The following is a 19,765-nucleotide window of genomic DNA, read 5'->3' as shown; positions in this document are numbered from 1 at the left end:
AAGTTAAACACAGTAACCAAGTAGGAGCTAGTGGTAAGAGAGCAATGAGACTAAACTTAGTAGCTGAATGCTCTCTAGTACTTTAATCAGCTACTACAAGCAAAATAACATACTAGAAAGTAACTGTTAATTTATCAATTTAAATACCATAGGAAAATATACCTTTGTAAAAGTTTAGCCTCACTATCCAGACGAAAACAAACTTACCTAGGTCACGTAAATGTAAATCTGATAGCAGAGCAATCTAAAGTAAAAAAGAAAATGTAAAGACAAACAGTTTGCCTCACAGGGAAAACCAGTACAGTATCATTAAACAAATGCAGAGTCCAAGAACAACCTAAAGTCAATTACTTGCTATTTCTTTAGCCAGTGGAGCTTCTAAAGATTTCAGCTGTATCTTGCAATACTCTTTTCCTGATTTATTTTTTTAAATCAGGATGCGGCTGTTCTGGGAACCAGCTATTCTTTTCTTCCAAAATACTATATATACTATAAATAAGGTAATTGTGGATCATTTGTTAATTTTGAATGTCTAAAAAGGCCAAGGTGTGACTTCCTCACAACCTAGATGTTGTGAGAATATTACAGTTCTATATTAAAGGAACAAAGAATTAAGGGATTTCTTCCCTTTTATTTGTTAATTTCTTGACCTTTCAAGGGTCAGAAAACATCGGCAGTTACCATAGCTGCTTGGTTTAAGGCCTTAATTCACAAGGTGTACCTGGTTGCAGGGAAGTCTTTTTTCTAAATACATTACTGCTAATTTCACTAAAGCAGTAGCTACTTTGTGCCTACAAGAAATAGACTTCTATGAACCTGATATGTAAGGTGGCTGGCTGCTTTGTCTTCATTTGACTTAAAATAACATTTTAGAAAACATGTTTGCTTCTTCATACCCACCCTATTTCATGGTGGTCTTGTAGACTTTACTGCTTGTGTATAGAATTCCACATGTGATGTGTCATGGACTCTCATCAGCCACACCCTTCTTTTATTATATAGTTTGTGGATGAAATTGTTTTGCACTTCATTTGTCATGCTTTGTCTTTCCTGCTTTTATGTTTTCCTCCATCTGTTTGGCCATATGTGTGACTAACTGATTCAAGAAAAGTGGGAGGGATTAGGGCTCTGGAATGCTGGGTGTTTTTGTTTCTTTATAGTGGATGGAGAGTAATCTTAAATGTGACACTCACCTTTATGAAAGAAATACATTTATCATGTAATCATACATACTCTTTTATATCATGAATAATGTAAGGTCTAACATACAGTTCTGTTCATACAGATATAGATGAATGTCAAATGAGGCCAGGCCGGTGTCAAAATGGAGATTGTGAGAATACTGATGGCTCATTCACATGCTCCTGTTACTCCGGGTACAGAACTGGCAGTGAGGGAACAACCTGTGTTGGTAAGACCTGTTGATCAAATTAAAAATATTATATTAAGTGGGAATTTTTTTCTTTACTAATGATTATTTTACATTTTAATTCTTAATTCACTTGTCACGTGGAATCCAATCAGAATCAAGTTCAATCCGATTGGCTGATCCAATCAGCCAATCGGATTGAACTTGATTCTGATTGGCTGATTCCATCAACCAATCAGAATATTCCTACCTTAATTCCGATTGGCTGATAGAATCCTATCAGCCAATCGGAATTCGAGGGACGCCATCTTGGATGATGTAATTTAAAGGAACCGTCATTCGTTGTTCAGTCGTCGGCCAGGATGGATGTTCCGCGTCGGAGGTCTTCAGGATGCTGCCGCTCCGCTCCGGATGGATGACGATAGAAGATTCCGCTTGGATGAAGACTTCAATCGGATGGAAGACCTCTTCTGCCCCGCTTGGATGAAGACTTCTACCGGATGGAGGACCTCTTCTTGCTCCGCTTGGAGGAAGAATTTGGCTCGGCTGGGTGAAGACGACTCAAGGTAGGGAGATCTTCAGGGGCTTAGTGTTAGGTTTATTTAAGGGGGGTTTGGGTTAGATTAGGGGTATGTGGGTGGTGGGTTGTAATGTTGGGGGGAGGGGTATTGTATGTTTTTTTTTACAGGCAAAAGAGTTGAACTTCTTGGGGCATGCCCCGCAAAGGGCCCTGTTCAGGGCTGGTAAGGTAAAAGAGCTTTGAACTTTAGTAATTTAGAATAGGGTAGGGCATTTTTTTGGGGGGGGGGCTTTGTTATTTTATTAGGGGGCTTAGAGTAGGTGTAATTAGTTTAAAATTGTTGTAATATTTTTCTAATGTTTGTAAATATTTTTTTATTTTTTGTAACTTAGTTCTTTTTTATTTTTTGCACTTTAGTTAGTTTATTTCATTGTATTTATTTGTAGGAATTGTATTTAATTTATTTATTGAAAGTGTAGTGTTAGGTTTAATTGTAGATAATTATAGGTATTTTATTTAATTTATTTATTGATAGTGTAGTGTTAGGTTTAATTGTAACTTAGGTTAGGATTTATTTTACAGGTAAATTTGTAATTATTTTAACTATTTAAGCTATTAAATAGTTCTTAACTATTTAATAGCTATTGTACCTGGTTAAAATAAATACAAAGTTACCTGTAAAATAAATATCAATCCTAAAATAGCTATAATATCATTATAATTTATATTGTAGCTATATTAGGATTTATTTTACAGGTAAGTATTTAGCTTTAAATAGGAATAATTTATTTAAGAAGAGTTAATTAATTTCGTTAGATTAAAATTATATTTAATTTAGGGGGGTGTTAGTGTTAGGGTTAGACTTTGCTTTAGGGGTTAATGAATTTATTAGAATAGCGGTGAGCTCCAGTCGGCAGATTAGGGGTTAATAATTGAAGTTAGGTGTCGGCGATGTTAGGGAGGGCAGATTAGGGGTTAATACTATTTATTATAGGGTTAGTGAGGCGGATTAGGTGTTAATAACTTTATAATAATAGTGGTGCGGTCCGCTCGGCAGATTAGGGGTTAATAAGTGTAGGCAGGTGGAGGCGACATTGTGGGGGGCAGATTAGGGGTTAATAAATATAATATAGGGGTCGGCGGTGTTAGGGGCAGCAGATTAGGGGTACATAGGGATAATGTAAGTAGCGGCGGTTTACGGAGCGGCAGATTAGGGGTTAAAAATAATATACAGGGGTCAGCGATAGCGGGGGCGGCAGAATAGGGGTTAATAAGTGTAAGGTTAGGGGTGTTTAGACTCGGGGTACATGTTAGAGTGTTAGGTGCAGACGTAGGAAGTGTTTCCCCATAGGAAACAATGGGGCTGCGTTAGGAGCTGAACGCGGCTTTTTTGCAGGTGTTAGTTTTTTTTTCAGCTCAAACAGCCCCATTGTTTCCTATGGGGGAATCGTGCACGAGCACGTTTTTGAGGCTGGCTGCGTCCGTAAGCAACTCTGGTATCGAGAGTTGAAGTTGCGTTAAATATGCTCTACGCTCCTTTTTTGGAGCCTAATGCAGCCATTCTGTGGACTCTCAATACCAGAGTTATTTTAAAGGTGCGGCCAGATAAAAGCCAGCGTTAGCTACGCGGGTCGTTATCGACAAAACTCTAAATCTAGCCATAAGCTAGCTACAATATAACTAATAGTTATATTGTTACTATCTCAGGGTTTATTTTTATTTTACAGGAAACTTTGTATTTATTTAACTAGGTAGAATAGTTTTTAAATAGTTATTAACTATTTAATAGCTACCTTAAAGACAAATTTACCTGTAAAATAAAACCTAACCTAAGTTACAATTACAGCCAACACTACACTATAATTAAATACATTCCCTAAATTAACTACAATTAAATACAATTAAATACAATTAAATACAATTATCTAAAGTACGGAAAAAAACAAACACTAAATTACAGAAAATAATAAAATAATTACAAGTTTTTTAAACTAATTACACCTAATCTAATCCCCCTAATAAATTACACCTAATCTAATCCCCCTAATAAAATAAAAAGGCCCTACCCTATACTAAATTACAAATAGCCCTTAAAAGGCCCTTTTGCGGGGCATTGTCCCAAAGTAATCAGCTCTTTTACCTGAAAAAAAAAAGTACAATACCCCCCCAACATTAAAACCCACCACCCACACACCCAACCCTACTCTAAAACTCACCCAGCCCGGTTGGGTGAAGACTTCTCAAAATAAGGTGATCTTCAAAGGGGTTAGTGTTAGGTTTTATTAAGGGAGTATTGGGTGGGTTTTAGAGTAGGGTTGGGTGTGTGGGTGGTGAGTTTTAATGCTGGGGGGGTATTGTACTTTTCTTTCAGGTAAAAGAGCTGATTACTTTGGGGTAGGGATTTTTATTATTTTGGTGGGCTTTTTTATTTTATTAGGGGGATTAGATTAGGTGTAATTAGTTTAAAAAACTTGTAATTATTTTCTGTAATTTAGTGTTTGTTTTTTTTCTAACTTTAGATAAATGTATTTAATTGTAGTTAATTTAGGGAATTTATTTAATTATAGTGTAGTGTTAGGTGTAATTGTAACTTAGGTGAGGTTTTATTTTACAGGTAAATTTGCCTTTATTTTAACTAGGTAGCTATTAAATAGTTAATAACTATTTAATAACTATTCTACCTAGTTAAAATAAATACAAAGTTGTAGTTTCAGAATTATCAGAAACTACAAGCAGGTAGGCTAAGCAGGAGCTCAGTATTAGCAGAAACTACAAGCAAGTAGTCTAAGCTGTAGCTCAGTATTAGTAGAAACTAGAAGCAGGTAGGCTAAACTGGAGCTCAGTATCAGGAGAAACTACAAGCAGGTATGCTAAGCTGGAGCTCAATATCACCAGTAACTACAGGAAGGTAGGCTAAGTTGGAGCTCAGTATTAGCAGAAACTACAAGCAGGTAGGCTAAGCTAAAGCTCAGTAATATCAGAAATTAGAAGCAGTTGAGCTAAGATAGAGCTCAGTATTAGCAGAAATTAGAAGCAGTTAACCTTAGCTAGAGATCAGTATTAGCAGAAACTACAAGCAGATAGGCTAAACCGAGGCTCATTATCAGTAGAAACTACAGACAGGTAGGCTAAGCTGTAGCTCAGTATTAGCAGAAACTACAAGCAGGTAGGCTAAGCTGGAGCTCAGTATCAGCAGAAACTACAAGCAGGTAGGCTAAGCTGGAGCTCAGTATCAGCAGTAACTACAGGCAGGTAGGTTAAGATGGAGCTCAGTATTAGCAGAAACTACAAGCAGGTAGGCTAAGCTGGAGCTCATTATCAATAGAAACTACAGACAGGTAGGCTAAGCTGTAGCTCAGTATCAGAAGAAACTACAAGCAGGTAGGCTAAGCTGGAGCTCAGTATCAGCAGAAACTACAAGCAGGTAGGCTAAGCTGGAGCTCAGTATCAGCAGTAACTACAGGCAGGTAGGTTAAGATGGAGCTCAGTATTAGCAGAAACTACAAGCAGGTAGGCTAAGCTGGAGCTCAGTATCAGCAGAAACTACAGGCAGGTAGGCTAAGTTGTAGCTCAGTATCAGCAGTAACTACAGACAGGTAGGCTAAGCTGGAGCTCAGTATTAGCAGAAACTACAAGCAGGTAGGCTAAGCTAGAGCTCAGTATCTGCAGTAACTACAGGTAGGTAGGCTAAGCTGTAGCTCAGTATCAGTAGTAACTACAAGCAGGTAGGCTAAGCTAGAGCTCAGTATTATCAGAAATTAGAAGCAGTTGAGCTAAGATAGAGCTCAGTATTAGCAGAAATTAGAAGCAGTTGAGATTAGCTAGAGATCAGTATTAGCAGAAACTACAAGCAGGTAGGCTAAACTGGAGCTCAGTATCAACAGAAACTACAAGCAGGTAGGCTAAGATGTAGCTCAGTATTAGCAGAAACTACAAGCAGGTAGGATAAGCTGGAACTCAGTTTCAGCAGAAACTACAGGTAGGCTAAGCTTGAGCTCAGTATCAACAGAATCTACAAGCAGGTAGGCTAAGCTGTAGCTCAAAATTAGCAGAAACTACAAACAGGTAGGCTATGATGGAGCTCAGTATCAGCAGAAACTACAGGTTGGCTAAGCTGGAGCTTAGTATCAGCAGAAACTACAAGCAGGTAGGCTAAGCTGGAGCTCAGAATTAGCAGAAACTACAAGCAGGTAGGCTAAGGTGGAGCTCAGTAACAGCAGAAACTACAAGCAGGTAGGCTAAGATGGAGCTCAGTATCAAGATTAACCACAAACAGGTAGGCTAAGCTGGAGCTCGGTATCAAGATTAACTACAAACAGGTAGGCTAAACTGGAGCTCGGAATCAAGATTAACTACAAACAGGTAGGCTAAGCTGGAGCTTAATATTTGCAGAAATTAGAAGTAGGTAGGCTAAGATAGAGCTCATTTTCAGCAGAAATTACAAGTAGGTAGGTTAAGATGGAGCTCATTTTCAGCAGAAACTACAAGCAGGTAGGCTAAGCTGGAGCTCAGTATCAGCAGAAACTGCAGATAGGCTAAGCTGGAGCTCAGTTTCAGCAGAAACTACAAGCAGGTAGGCTAAGCTGCAGCTCAGTATCAGTAGTAACTACAATCAGGTAGGCTAAGCTAAAGCTCAGTAATATCAGAAATTAGATGCAGTTGAGCTAACATAGAACTCAGTATTAGCAGAAATTAGAAGCAGTTAAGCTTAGCTAGAGATCAGTATTAGCAGAAACTACAAGCAGGTAGGCTAAGCTGGAGCTCATTATCAGTAGAAACTACAGACAGGTAGGCTAAGATGGAGTTCAGTGTCAGCAGAAACTACAAGCAGGTGGCTAAGCTAAAGCTCAGTATCAACAGAAACTACAAGCAGGTAGGCTAAGCTGTAGCTCAGTATTATCAGAAACTACAAACAGGTAGGCTAAGCAGGAGCTCAGTATTAGCAGAAACTACAAGTAGGTAGGCTAAGCTGTAGCTCAGTATTAGCAGAAATTACAAGCAGTTATGCTAAGCTGGAGCTCAGTATCAGCAGAAACTACAAGCAGGTAGGCTAAGCTGGAGCTCAGTATTAGCAGTAACTACAGGCAGGTAGGTTAAGCTGGAGCTCAGTATTAGCAGAAACTACAAGCAGGTAGGCTAATCTGGAGCTCAGTATCAGCAGAAACTACAAGCAGGTAGGCTAAGTTGTAGCTCAGTATCAGCAGAAACTACAAGCAGGAAGGCTAAGCTAGAGCTCAGTATCTGCAGTAACTACAAGTAGGTAGGCTAAGCTGTAGCTCAGTATCAGTAGTAACTACAAGCAGGTAGGCTAAGCTAGAGCTCAGTATTATCAGAAATTAGAAGCAGTTGAGCTAAGATAGAGCTCAGTATTAGCAGAAATTAGAAGCAGTTGAGCTTAGCTAGAGATCAGTATTAGCAGAAACTACAAGCAGGTAGGCTAAGCTGCAGCTCAGTATCAGCAGAAATTACAGGTAGGCTTAGCTGGAGCTCAGTATCAACAGAAACTACAAGCAGGTAGGCTAAGCTGTAGCTCAGTATTAGCAGAAACTACAAGCAGGTAGGATAAGCTGAGACTCAGTTTCAGCAGAAACTACAGGTAGGCTAAGCTGGAGCTCAGTATCAACAGAAACTACAAGCAGGTAGGCTAAGCTGTAGCTCAGAATTAGCAGAAACTACAAACAGGTAGGCTATGATGGAGCTCAGTATCAGCAGAAACTACAGGTAGGCAAAGCTGGAGCTTAGTATCAGCAGAAACTACAAGCAGGTAGGCTAAGCTGGAGCTCAGTATTAGCAGAAACTACAAGCAGGTAGGCTAAGCTGGAGCTCAGTAACAGCAGAAACTACAAGCAGGTAGGCTAAGCTGGAGCTCAGTATCAGCAGAAATTAAAAGTAGGTAGGCTAAACTGGAGCTCGGTATCAAGATTAACTACAAACAGGTAGGCTAAGCTGGAGCTTAATATTTGTAGAAATTAGAAGTAGTCGAGCTATGCTAGAGCTCAGTTATAGCAGAAACTACAAGTAGGTAGGCTAAACTGGAGCTCAGTATCAGAAGAAACTACAAGCAGGTAGGCTAAGATGGAGCTCAATATCAGCAGAAATTACAAGTAGGTAGGCTAAGATGGAGCTCATTTTCAGCAGAAACTACAAGCAGGTAGGCTAAGCTGGAGCTCAGTATCAGCAGAAACTACAAGCAGGTAGGCTAAGCTGGAGCTCAGTATTAGCAGAAACTACAAGCAGGTAGGCTAACCTGGAGCTCAGTATCAGAAGAAACTACAAGCAGGTAGGCTAAGATGGAGCTCAATATCAGCAGAAATTACAAGTAGGTAGGCTAAGATGGAGCTCATTTTCAGCAGAAACTACAAGCAGGTAGGCTAAGCTGGAGCTCAGTATCAGCAGAAACTACAAGCAGGTAGGCTAAACTGGAGCTCAGTATTAGCAAAAACAACAAGCATGTAGGCTAAGCTGGAGCTCATTTTCAGCAGAAACTACAAGCAGGTAGGCTAAGATGGAGCTCAGTATCAGCAGAAACTACAAGCAGGTAGGCTAAACTGGAGCTCAGTATTAGCAAAAACAACAAGCATGTAGGCTAAGCTAGAGCTCAGCATCAGCAGAAACTACAAGCAGGTAGGCTAAACTGGAGCTCAGTATTAGCAGAAACTACAAGCAGGTAGGCTAAGCTGGAGCTCAGTAACAGCAGAAACTACAAGCAGGTAGGCTAAGCTGGAGCTCAGTATCATCAGTAACTACAGGCAGGTAGGCTAAGATGGAGCTCAATATCAGCAGAAATTACAAGTAGGTAGGCTAAGATGGAGCTCATTTTCAGCAGAAACTACAAGCAGGTAGGCTAAGCTGGAGCTCAGTATCAGCAGAAACTACAAGCAGGTAGGCTAAACTGGAGCTCAGTATTAGCAGAAACAACAAGCATGTAGGCTAAGCTAGAGCTCAGCATCAGCAGAAACTACAAGCAGGTAGGCTAAACTGGAGCTCAGTATTAGCAGAAACTACAAGCAGGTAGGCTAAGCTGGAGCTCAGTAACAGCAGAAACTACAAGCAGGTAGGCTAAGCTGGAGCTCAGTATCAGCAGAAATTAAAAGTAGGTAGGCTAAACTGGAGCTCGGTATCAAGATTAACTACAAACAGGTAGGCTAAGCTGGAGCTTAATATTTGTAGAAATTAGAAGTAGTCGAGCTATGCTAGAGCTCAGTTATAGCAGAAACTACAAGTAGGTAGGCTAAACTGGAGCTCAGTATCAGAAGAAACTACAAGCAGGTAGGCTAAGATGGAGCTCATTTTCAGCAGAAACTACAAGCAGGTAGGCTAAGCTGGAGCTCATTATCAGTAGAAACTACAGACAGGTAGGCTAAGATGGAGTTCAGTGTCAGCAGAAACTACAAGCAGGTGGCTAAGCTAAAGCTCAGTATCAACAGAAACTACAAGCAGGTAGGCTAAGCTGTAGCTCAGTATTATCAGAAACTACAAACAGGTAGGCTAAGCAGGAGCTCAGTATTAGCAGAAACTACAAGTAGGTAGGCTAAGCTGTAGCTCAGTATTAGCAGAAATTACAAGCAGTTATGCTAAGCTGGAGCTCAGTATCAGCAGAAACTACAAGCAGGTAGGCTAAGCTGGAGCTCAGTATTAGCAGTAACTACAGGCAGGTAGGTTAAGCTGGAGCTCAGTATTAGCAGAAACTACAAGCAGGTAGGCTAATCTGGAGCTCAGTATCAGCAGAAACTACAAGCAGGTAGGCTAAGTTGTAGCTCAGTATCAGCAGAAACTACAAGCAGGAAGGCTAAGCTAGAGCTCAGTATCTGCAGTAACTACAAGTAGGTAGGCTAAGCTGTAGCTCAGTATCAGTAGTAACTACAAGCAGGTAGGCTAAGCTAGAGCTCAGTATTATCAGAAATTAGAAGCAGTTGAGCTAAGATAGAGCTCAGTATTAGCAGAAATTAGAAGCAGTTGAGCTTAGCTAGAGATCAGTATTAGCAGAAACTACAAGCAGGTAGGCTAAGCTGCAGCTCAGTATCAGCAGAAATTACAGGTAGGCTTAGCTGGAGCTCAGTATCAACAGAAACTACAAGCAGGTAGGCTAAGCTGTAGCTCAGTATTAGCAGAAACTACAAGCAGGTAGGATAAGCTGAGACTCAGTTTCAGCAGAAACTACAGGTAGGCTAAGCTGGAGCTCAGTATCAACAGAAACTACAAGCAGGTAGGCTAAGCTGTAGCTCAGAATTAGCAGAAACTACAAACAGGTAGGCTATGATGGAGCTCAGTATCAGCAGAAACTACAGGTAGGCAAAGCTGGAGCTTAGTATCAGCAGAAACTACAAGCAGGTAGGCTAAGCTGGAGCTCAGTATTAGCAGAAACTACAAGCAGGTAGGCTAAGCTGGAGCTCAGTAACAGCAGAAACTACAAGCAGGTAGGCTAAGCTGGAGCTCAGTATCAGCAGAAATTAAAAGTAGGTAGGCTAAACTGGAGCTCGGTATCAAGATTAACTACAAACAGGTAGGCTAAGCTGGAGCTTAATATTTGTAGAAATTAGAAGTAGTCGAGCTATGCTAGAGCTCAGTTATAGCAGAAACTACAAGTAGGTAGGCTAAACTGGAGCTCAGTATCAGAAGAAACTACAAGCAGGTAGGCTAAGATGGAGCTCAATATCAGCAGAAATTACAAGTAGGTAGGCTAAGATGGAGCTCATTTTCAGCAGAAACTACAAGCAGGTAGGCTAAGCTGGAGCTCAGTATCAGCAGAAACTACAAGCAGGTAGGCTAAGCTGGAGCTCAGTATTAGCAGAAACTACAAGCAGGTAGGCTAACCTGGAGCTCAGTATCAGAAGAAACTACAAGCAGGTAGGCTAAGATGGAGCTCAATATCAGCAGAAATTACAAGTAGGTAGGCTAAGATGGAGCTCATTTTCAGCAGAAACTACAAGCAGGTAGGCTAAGCTGGAGCTCAGTATCAGCAGAAACTACAAGCAGGTAGGCTAAACTGGAGCTCAGTATTAGCAAAAACAACAAGCATGTAGGCTAAGCTAGAGCTCAGCATCAGCAGAAACTACAAGCAGGTAGGCTAAACTGGAGCTCAGTATTAGCAGAAACTACAAGCAGGTAGGCTAAGCTGGAGCTCAGTAACAGCAGAAACTACAAGCAGGTAGGCTAAGCTGGAGCTCAGTATCATCAGTAACTACAGGCAGGTAGGCTAAGATGGAGCTCAATATCAGCAGAAATTACAAGTAGGTAGGCTAAGATGGAGCTCATTTTCAGCAGAAACTACAAGCAGGTAGGCTAAGCTGGAGCTCAGTATCATCAGTAACTACAGGCAGGTAGGCTAAGCTGGAGCTCAGTATTAGCAGAAACTACAAGCAGGTAGGCTAAGCTAGAGCTAAGTATCAGCAGTAACTACTGGTAGGTAGTCTAAGCTGTAGCTCAGCATCAGTAGTAACTACAATCAGGTAGGCTAAGCTAGAGCTCAGTAATATCAGAAATTAGAAGAAGTTGAGCTAAGACAGAGCTCTGTATTAGCAGAAATTAGAAGCAGTTGAGCTTAGATAGAGATCAGTATTAGCAGAAACTACAAGCAGGTAGGCTAAGCTGGAGCTCAGTATCAGCAGAAACTACACGTAGGCTAAGCTGGAGCTCAGTATCAACAGAAACTACAAGTAGGTAGGCTAAACTGGAGCTCAGTATTAGCAGAAACTACAAGCAGGTAGGCTAAGCTGGAGCTCAGTATCAGCAGAAACTACAAGCAGGTAGACTAAGCTGGAGCCCATTATCAGTAGAAACTACAGACAGGTAGGCTAAGCTTTAGCTCAGTATTAGCAGAAACAACAAGCAGGTAGGCTAAGATGGAGCTCAGTATTAGCAGAAACTACAAGCAGGTAGGCTAAGCTGGAGCTCAGTATTAGCAGAAACTACAATCAGGTAGGCTAAGCTGGAGCTCAGTATTAGCAGAAACTACAATCAGGTAGGCTAAGCTGGAGCTCAGTGTCAGCAATAACTACAGGTAGGCTAAACTGGAGCTCAGTATCAGCAGAAACTTCAAGCAGGTAGGCTAATCTGTAGCTCAGTATTAGCAGAAACTACAAGCAGGTAGGCTAAGCGGGAGCTGGCTATCAGTAGAAACTACAGACAGGTAGGCTAAGCTGGAGCTCAGTGTCAGCAGAAACTACCAGCAGGAGGGCTAAGCTAAAGCTCAGTATCAGCAGAAACTACAAGCAGGTAGGCTAAGCTTTAGCTCAGTATTAGCAGAAACAACAAGCAGGTAGGCTAAGCTGGAGCTCAGTATTAGCAGAAACTACAAGCAGGTACGCTAAGCTGGAGCTCAGTATTAGCAGTAACTACAGGCAGGTAGGCTAAGCTGGAGCTCAGTATCAGAAAAAACATCAAGCAGGTAGGTTAAGCTAGAGCTCAGTATCAGCAGAAACTACAAGCAGAAATGCTTAGCTGAAGCTCATTATCAGTAGAAACTACAGACAGGTAGGCTAAGCTTTAGCTCAGTATTAGCAGAAACTACTAGCAGGTAGGCTAAGCTGGAGCAAACTACAAGCAGGTAGGTTAAGCTGGAGCTCAGTATCAGAATAAACTAAAGGCAGGTAGGTTAAACTGGAGCTCAGTGTCAGCAGAAACTACAAGCAGGTAGGCTAAGCTGGAGCTCAGTAACAGTAGTAACTACAATCAGGTAGGCTAAGCTAGAGCTCAGTAATATCAGAAATTAGAAGAAGTTGAGCTAAGACAGAGCTCTGTATTAGCAGAAATTAGAAGCAGTTGAGCTTAGATAGAGATCAGTATTAGCAGAAACTACAAGCAGGTAGGCTAAGCTGGAGCTCAGTATCAGCAGAAACTACACGTAGGCTAAGCTGGAGCTCAGTATCAACAGAAACTACAAGTAGGTAGGCTAAACTGGAGCTCAGTATTAGCAGAAACTACAAGCAGGTAGGCTAAGCTGGAGCTCAGTATCAGCAGAAACTACAAGCAGGTAGACTAAGCTGGAGCCCATTATCAGTATAAACTACAGACAGGTAGGCTAAGCTTTAGCTCAGTATTAGCAGAAACAACAAGCAGGTAGGCTAAGCTGGAGCTCAGTATTAGCAGAAACTACAAGCAGGTAGGCTAAGCTGGAGCTCAGTATTAGCAGAAACTACAATCAGGTAGGCTAAGCTGGAGCTCAGTATTAGCAGAAACTACAATCAGGTAGGCTAAGCTGGAGCTCAGTGTCAGCAATAACTACAGGTAGGCTAAACTGGAGCTCAGTATCAGCAGAAACTTCAAGCAGGTAGGCTAATCTGTAGCTCAGTATTAGCAGAAACTACAAGCAGGTAGGCTAAGCGGGAGCTGGCTATCAGTAGAAACTACAGACAGGTAGGCTAAGCTGGAGCTCAGTGTCAGCAGAAACTACCAGCAGGAGGGCTAAGCTAAAGCTCAGTATCAGCAGAAACTACAAGCAGGTAGGCTAAGCTTTAGCTCAGTATTAGCAGAAACAACAAGCAGGTAGGCTAAGCTGGAGCTCAGTATTAGCAGAAACTACAAGCAGGTACGCTAAGCTGGAGCTCAGTATTAGCAGTAACTACAGGCAGGTAGGCTAAGCTGGAGCTCAGTATCAGAAAAAACATCAAGCAGGTAGGTTAAGCTAGAGCTCAGTATCAGCAGAAACTACAAGCAGAAATGCTTAGCTGAAGCTCATTATCAGTAGAAACTACAGACAGGTAGGCTAAGCTTTAGCTCAGTATTAGCAGAAACTACTAGCAGGTAGGCTAAGCTGGAGCAAACTACAAGCAGGTAGGTTAAGCTGGAGCTCAGTATCAGAATAAACTAAAGGCAGGTAGGTTAAACTGGAGCTCAGTGTCAGCAGAAACTACAAGCAGGTAGGCTAAGCTGGAGCTCAGTAACAGCAGAAACTACAAGCAGGTAGGCTAAGCTGGAGCTCAGTATCAGCAGAAATTAAAAGTAGGTAGGCTAAACTGGAGCTCGGTATCAAGATTAACTACAAACAGGTAGGCTAAGCTGGAGCTTAATATTTGCAGAAATTAGAAGTAGTCGAGCTATGCTAGAGCTCAGTTATAGCAGAAACTACAAGTAGGTAGGCTAAACTGGAGCTCAGTATCAGAAGAAACTACAAGCAGGTAGGCTAAGATGGAGCTCAATATCAGCAGAAATTACAAGTAGGTAGGCTAAGATGGAGCTCATTTTCAGCAGAAACTACAAGCAGGTAGGCTAAGCTGGAGCTCAGTATCAGCAGAAACTACAAGCAGGTAGGCTAAACTGGAGCTCAGCATCAGCAGAAACTACAAGCAGGTAGGCTAAGCTGGAGCTCAGTATTAGCAGAAACTACAAGCAGGTAGGCTAACCTGGAGCTCAGTAACAGCAGAAACTAAAAGCAGGTAGGCTAAGCTGGAGCTCAGTGTCAGCAGTAACTACAGGCAGGTAGGCTAAGCTGGAGCTCAGTATTAGCAGAAACTACAAGCAGGTAGGCTAAGCTAGAGCTAAGTATCAGCAGTAACTACTGGTAGGTAGGCTAAGCTGTAGCTCAGCATCAGTAGTAACTACAATCAGGTAGGCTAAGCTAGAGCTCAGTAATATCAGAAATTAGAAGCAGTTGAGCTAAGACAGAGCTCTGTATTAGCAGAAATTAGAAGCAGTTGAGCTTAGATAAAGATCAGTATTAGCAGAAACTACAAGCAGGTAGGCTAAGCTGGAGCTCAGTATCAGCAGAAACTACACGTAGGCTAAGCTGGAGCTCAGTATCAACAGAAACTACAAGTAGGTAGATTAAACTGGAGCTCAGTATTAGCAGAAACTACAAGCAGGTAGGCTAAGCTGGAGCTCAGTATCAGCAGAAACTACAAGCAGGTAGACTAAGCTGGAGCCCATTATCAGTAGAAACTACAGACAGGTAGGCTAAGCTTTAGCTCAGTATTAGCAGAAACAACAAGCAGGTAGGCTAAGCTGGATCTCAGTATTAGCAGAAACTACAAGCAGGTAGGCTAAGCTGGAGCTCAGTATTAGCAGAAACTACAAGCAGGTAGGATAAACTGAGACTCAGTTTTAGCAGAAACTACAGGTAGGCTAAGCTGGAGCTCAGTATCAACAGAAACTACATAAGGTAGGCTAAGATGGAGCTCAGTATCAACAGAAACTACAAGCATGTAGGCTAAGCTGTAGCTCAGAATTAGCAGAAACTACAAACAGGTAGGCTATGATGGAGCTCAGTATCAGCAGAAACTACAGGTAGGCTACGCTGGAGCTTAGTATCAGCAGAAACTACAAGCAGGTAGGCTAAGCTGGAGCTCAGTATTAGCAGAAACTACAAGCAGGTAGGATAAGCTGAGACTCAGTTTTAGCAGAAACTACAGGTAGGCTAAGCTGGAGCTCAGTATCAACAGAAACTACATAAGGTAGGCTAAGATGGAGCTCAGTATCAACAGAAACTACAAGCATGTAGGCTAAGATGTAGCTCAGAATTAGCAGAAACTACAAACAGGTAGGCTATGATGGAGCTCAGTATCAGCAGAAACTACAGGTAGGCTAAGCTGGAGCTTAGTATCAGCAGAAACTACAAGCAGGTAGGCTAAGCTGGAGCTCAGTATTAGCAGAAACTACAAGCAGGTAGGCTAAGCTGGAGCTCAGTAACAACAGAAACTACAAACAGGTAGGCTAAGCTGGAGCTCAGTATCAGCAGAAATTAAAAGTAGGTAGGCTAAACTGGAGCTCGGTATCAAGATTAACTACAAACAGGTAGGCTAAGCTGGAGCTTAATATTTGCAGAAATTAGAAGTAGTCAAGCTATGCTAGAGCTCAGTTATAGCAGAAACTACAAGTAGGTAGGCTAAACTGGAGCTCAGTATCAGAAGAAACTACAAGCAGGTAGGCTAAGCTGGAGCTTAATATCAGCAGAAATTACAAGTAGGTAGGCTAAGATGGAGCTCATTTTCAGCAGAAACTACAAGCAGGTAGGCTAAGCTGGAGCTCAGTGTCAGCAGAAACTACAAGCAGGTAGGCTAAACTGGAGCTCAGTATTAGCAGAAACAACAAGCATGTAGGCTAAGCTAGAGCTCAGCATCAGCAGAAACTACAAGCAGGTAGGCTAAACTGGAGCTCAGTATTAGCAGAAACTACAAGCAGGTAGGCTAAGCTGGAGCTCAGTAACAGCAGAAACTACAAGCAGGTAGGCTAAGATGGAGCTCAGTATCAGCAGTAACTACAGGCAGGTAGGCTAAGCTGGAGCTCAGTATTAGCAGAAACTACAAGCAGGTAGGCTAAGCTAGAGCTAAGTATCAGCAGTAACTACTGGTAGGTAGACTAAGCTGTAGCTCAGCATCAGTAGTAACTACAATCAGGTAGGCTAAGCTAGAGCTCAGTAATATCAGAAATTAGAAGAAGTTGAGCTAAGACAGAGTTCTGTATTAGCAGAAATTAGAAGCAGTTGAGCTAAGATAGAGATCAGTATTAGCAGAAACTACAAGCAGGTAGGCTAAGCTGGAGCTCAGTATCAGCAGAAACTACACGTAGGCTAAGATGGAGCTCAGTATCAACAGAAACTATAAGTAGGTAGGCTAAACTGGAGCTCAGTATTAGCAGAAACTACCAGCAGGTAGGCTAAGCTGGAGCTCAGTATCAGCAGAAACTACAAGCAGGTAGACTAAGCTGGAGCCCATTATCAGTAGAAACTACAGACAGGTAGGCTAAGCTTTAGCTCAGTATTAGCAGAAACAACAAGCAGGTAGGCTAAGATGGAGCTCAGTATTAGCAGAAACTACAAGCAGGTAGGCTAAGCTGGAGCTCAGTATTAGCAGAAACTACAATCAGGTAGGCTAAGCTGGAGCTCAGTATCAGCAAAAACATCAAGCAGGTAGGTTAAGCTAGAGCTCAGTATCAGCAGAAACTACAAGCAGAAATGCTTAGCTGAAGCTCATTATCAGTAGAAACTACAGACAGGTAGGCTAAGTTTTAGCTCAGTATTAGCAGAAACTACAAGCAGGTAGGCTAAGCTGGAGCAAACTACAAGCAGGTAGGTTAAGCTTCAGCTCAGTATCAGAATAAACTAAAGGCAGGTAGTCTAAGCTGGAGCTCAGTGTCAGCAATAACTACAGGTAGGCTAAACTGGAGCTCAGTATCAGCAGAAACTTCAAGCAGGTAGGCTAATCTGTAGCTCAGTATTAGCAGAAACTACAAGCAGGTAGGCTAAGCGGGAGCTGGCTATCAGTAGAAACTACAGAAAGGTAGGCTAAGCTGGAGCTCAGTGTCAGCATAAACTACCAGCAGGAGGGCTAAGCTAAAGCTCAGTATCAGCAGAAACTACAAGCAGGTAGGCTAAGCTTTAGCTCAGTATTAGCAGAAACAACAAGCAGGTAGGCTAAGCTGGAGCTCAGTATTAGCAGAAACTACAAGCAGGTAGGCTAAGCTGGAGCTCAGTATTAGCAGTAACTACAGGCAGGTAGGCTAAGCTAGAGCTAAGTATCAGCAGTAACTACTGGTAGGTAGGCTAAGCTAGAGCTCAGTAATATCAGAAATTAGAAGCAGTTGAGCTAAGACAGAGCTCTGTATTAGCAGAAATTAGAAGCAGTTGAGCTTAGATAGAGATCAGTATTAGCAGAAACTACAAGCAGGTAGGCTAAGCTGGAGCTCAGTATCAGCAGAAACTACACATAGGCTAAGCTGGAGCTCAGTATCAACAGAAACTACAAGTAGGTAGGCTAAACTGGAGCTCAGTATTAGCAGAAACTACCAGCAGGTAGGCTAAGCTGGAGCTCAGTATCAGCAGAAACTACAAGCAGGTAGACTAAGCTGGAGCCCATTATCAGTAGAAACTACAGACAGGTAGGCTAAGCTTTAGCTCAGTATTAGCAGAAACAACAAGCAGGTAGGCTAAGATGGAGCTCAGTATTAGCAGAAACTACAAGCAGGTAGGCTAAGCTGGAGCTCAGTATTAGCAGAAACTACAATCAGGTAGGCTAAGCTGGAGCTCAGTATCAGCAAAAACATCAAGCAGGTAGGTTAAGCTAGAGCTCAGTATCAGCAGAAACTACAAGCAGAAATGCTTAGCTGAAGCTCATTATCAGTAGAAACTACAGACAGGTAGGCTAAGCTTTAGCTCAGTATTAGCAGAAACTACAAGCAGGTAGGCTAAGCTGGAGCAAACTACAAGCAGGTAGGTTAAGCTTCAGCTCAGTATCAGAATAAACTAAAGGCAGGTAGTCTAAGCTGGAGCTCAGTGTCAGCAATAACTACAGGTAGGCTAAACTGGAGCTCAGTATCAGCAGAAACTTCAAGCAGGTAGGCTAATCTGTAGCTCAGTATTAGCAGAAACTACAAGCAGGTAGGCTAAGCGGGAGCTGGCTATCAGTAGAAACTACAGACAGGTAGGCTAAGCTGGAGCTCAGTGTCAGCATAAACTACCAGCAGGAGGGCTAAGCTAAAGCTCAGTATCAGCAGAAACTACAAGCAGGTAGGCTAAGCTTTAGCTCAGTATTAGCAGAAACAACAAGCAGGTAGGCTAAGCTGGAGCTCAGTATTAGCAGAAACTACAAGCAGGTAGGCTAAGCTGGAGCTCAGTATTAGCAGTAACTACAGGCAGGTAGGCTAAGCTAGAGCTAAGTATCAGCAGTAACTACTGGTAGGTAGGCTAAGCTAGAGCTCAGTAATATCAGAAATTAGAAGCAGTTGAGCTAAGACAGAGCTCTGTATTAGCAGAAATTAGAAGCAGTTGAGCTTAGATAGAGATCAGTATTAGCAGAAACTACAAGCAGGTAGGCTAAGCTGGAGCTCAGTATCAGCAGAAACTACATGTAGGCTAAGCTGGAGCTGAGTATCAACAGAAACTACAAGTAGGTAGGCTAAACTGGAGCTCAGTATTAGCAGAAACTTCAAGCAGGTAGGCTAAGATGGAGCTCAGTATCAGCAGAAACTACAAGCAGGTAGACTAAACTGGAGCCCATTATCAGTAGAAACTACAGACAGGTAGGCTAAGCTTTAGCTCAGTATTAGCAGAAACAACAAGCAGGTAGGCTAAGATGGAGCTCAGTATTAGCAGAAACTACAAGCAGGTAGGCTAAGCTGGAGCTCAGTATTAGCAGAAACTACAATCAGGTAGGCTAAGCTGGAGCTCAGTATCAGCAAAAACATCAAGCAGGTAGGTTAAGCTAGAGCTCAGTATCAGCAGAAACTACAAGCAGAAATGCTTAGCTGAAGCTCATTATCAGTAGAAACTACAGACAGGTAGGCTAAGCTTTAGCTCAGTATTAGCAGAAACTACTAGCAGGTAGGCTAAGCTGGAGCAAACTACAAGCAGGTAGGTTAAGCTTCAGCTCAGTATCAGAATAAACTAAAGGCAGGTAGGCTAAGCTGGAGCTCAGTGTCAGCAATAACTACAGGTAGGCTAAACTGGAGCTCAGTATCAGCAGAAACTTCACGCAGGTAGGCTAATCTGTAGCTCAGTATTAGCAGAAACTACAAGCAGGTAGGCTAAGCGGGAGCTGGCTATCAGTAGAAACTACAGACAGGTAGGCTAAGCTGGAGCTCAGTGTCAGCAGAAACTACCAGCAGGAGGGCTAAGCTAAAGCTCAGTATCAGCAGAAACTACAAGCAGGTAGGCTAAGCTTTAGCTCAGTATTAGCAGAAACAACAAGCAGGTAGGCTAAGCTGGAGCTCAGTATTAGCAGAAACTACAAGCAGGTAGGCTAAGCTGGAGCTCAGTATTAGCAGAAACTACAGGCAGGTAGGCTAAGCTGGAGCTCAGTATCAGAAAAAACATCAAGCAGGTAGGTTAAGCTAGAGCTCAGTATCAGCAGAAACTACAAGCAGAAATGCTTAGCTGAAGCTCATTATCAGTAGAAACTACAGAAAGGTAGGCTAAGCTTTAGCTCAGTATTAGCAGAAACTACTAG

General features: G+C 42.1%; 1 protein-coding gene across 1 annotated transcript in view; it reads left to right on the top strand.

Annotated features, from left to right (window-relative positions):
• Positions 1-19,765, top strand: part of LOC128646845 (latent-transforming growth factor beta-binding protein 4-like) — a 377,095-nt gene that overhangs the window by 277,162 nt on the left and 80,168 nt on the right. The window contains exon 12 of the mRNA XM_053699646.1: positions 1,286-1,411. Within this exon, the coding sequence (XP_053555621.1) occupies positions 1,286-1,411 (126 nt within the window). The remainder of the gene's footprint in view (positions 1-1,285; positions 1,412-19,765) is intronic.

Source organism: Bombina bombina, chromosome 2 (genome assembly GCF_027579735.1).
Source record: "Bombina bombina isolate aBomBom1 chromosome 2, aBomBom1.pri, whole genome shotgun sequence".
NCBI classification, from domain to species: domain Eukaryota; kingdom Metazoa; phylum Chordata; class Amphibia; order Anura; family Bombinatoridae; genus Bombina; species Bombina bombina.
The sequence above is the reverse complement of the archived record's forward strand: the minus strand, read 5'-3'. Positions and strand labels throughout refer to the sequence as shown.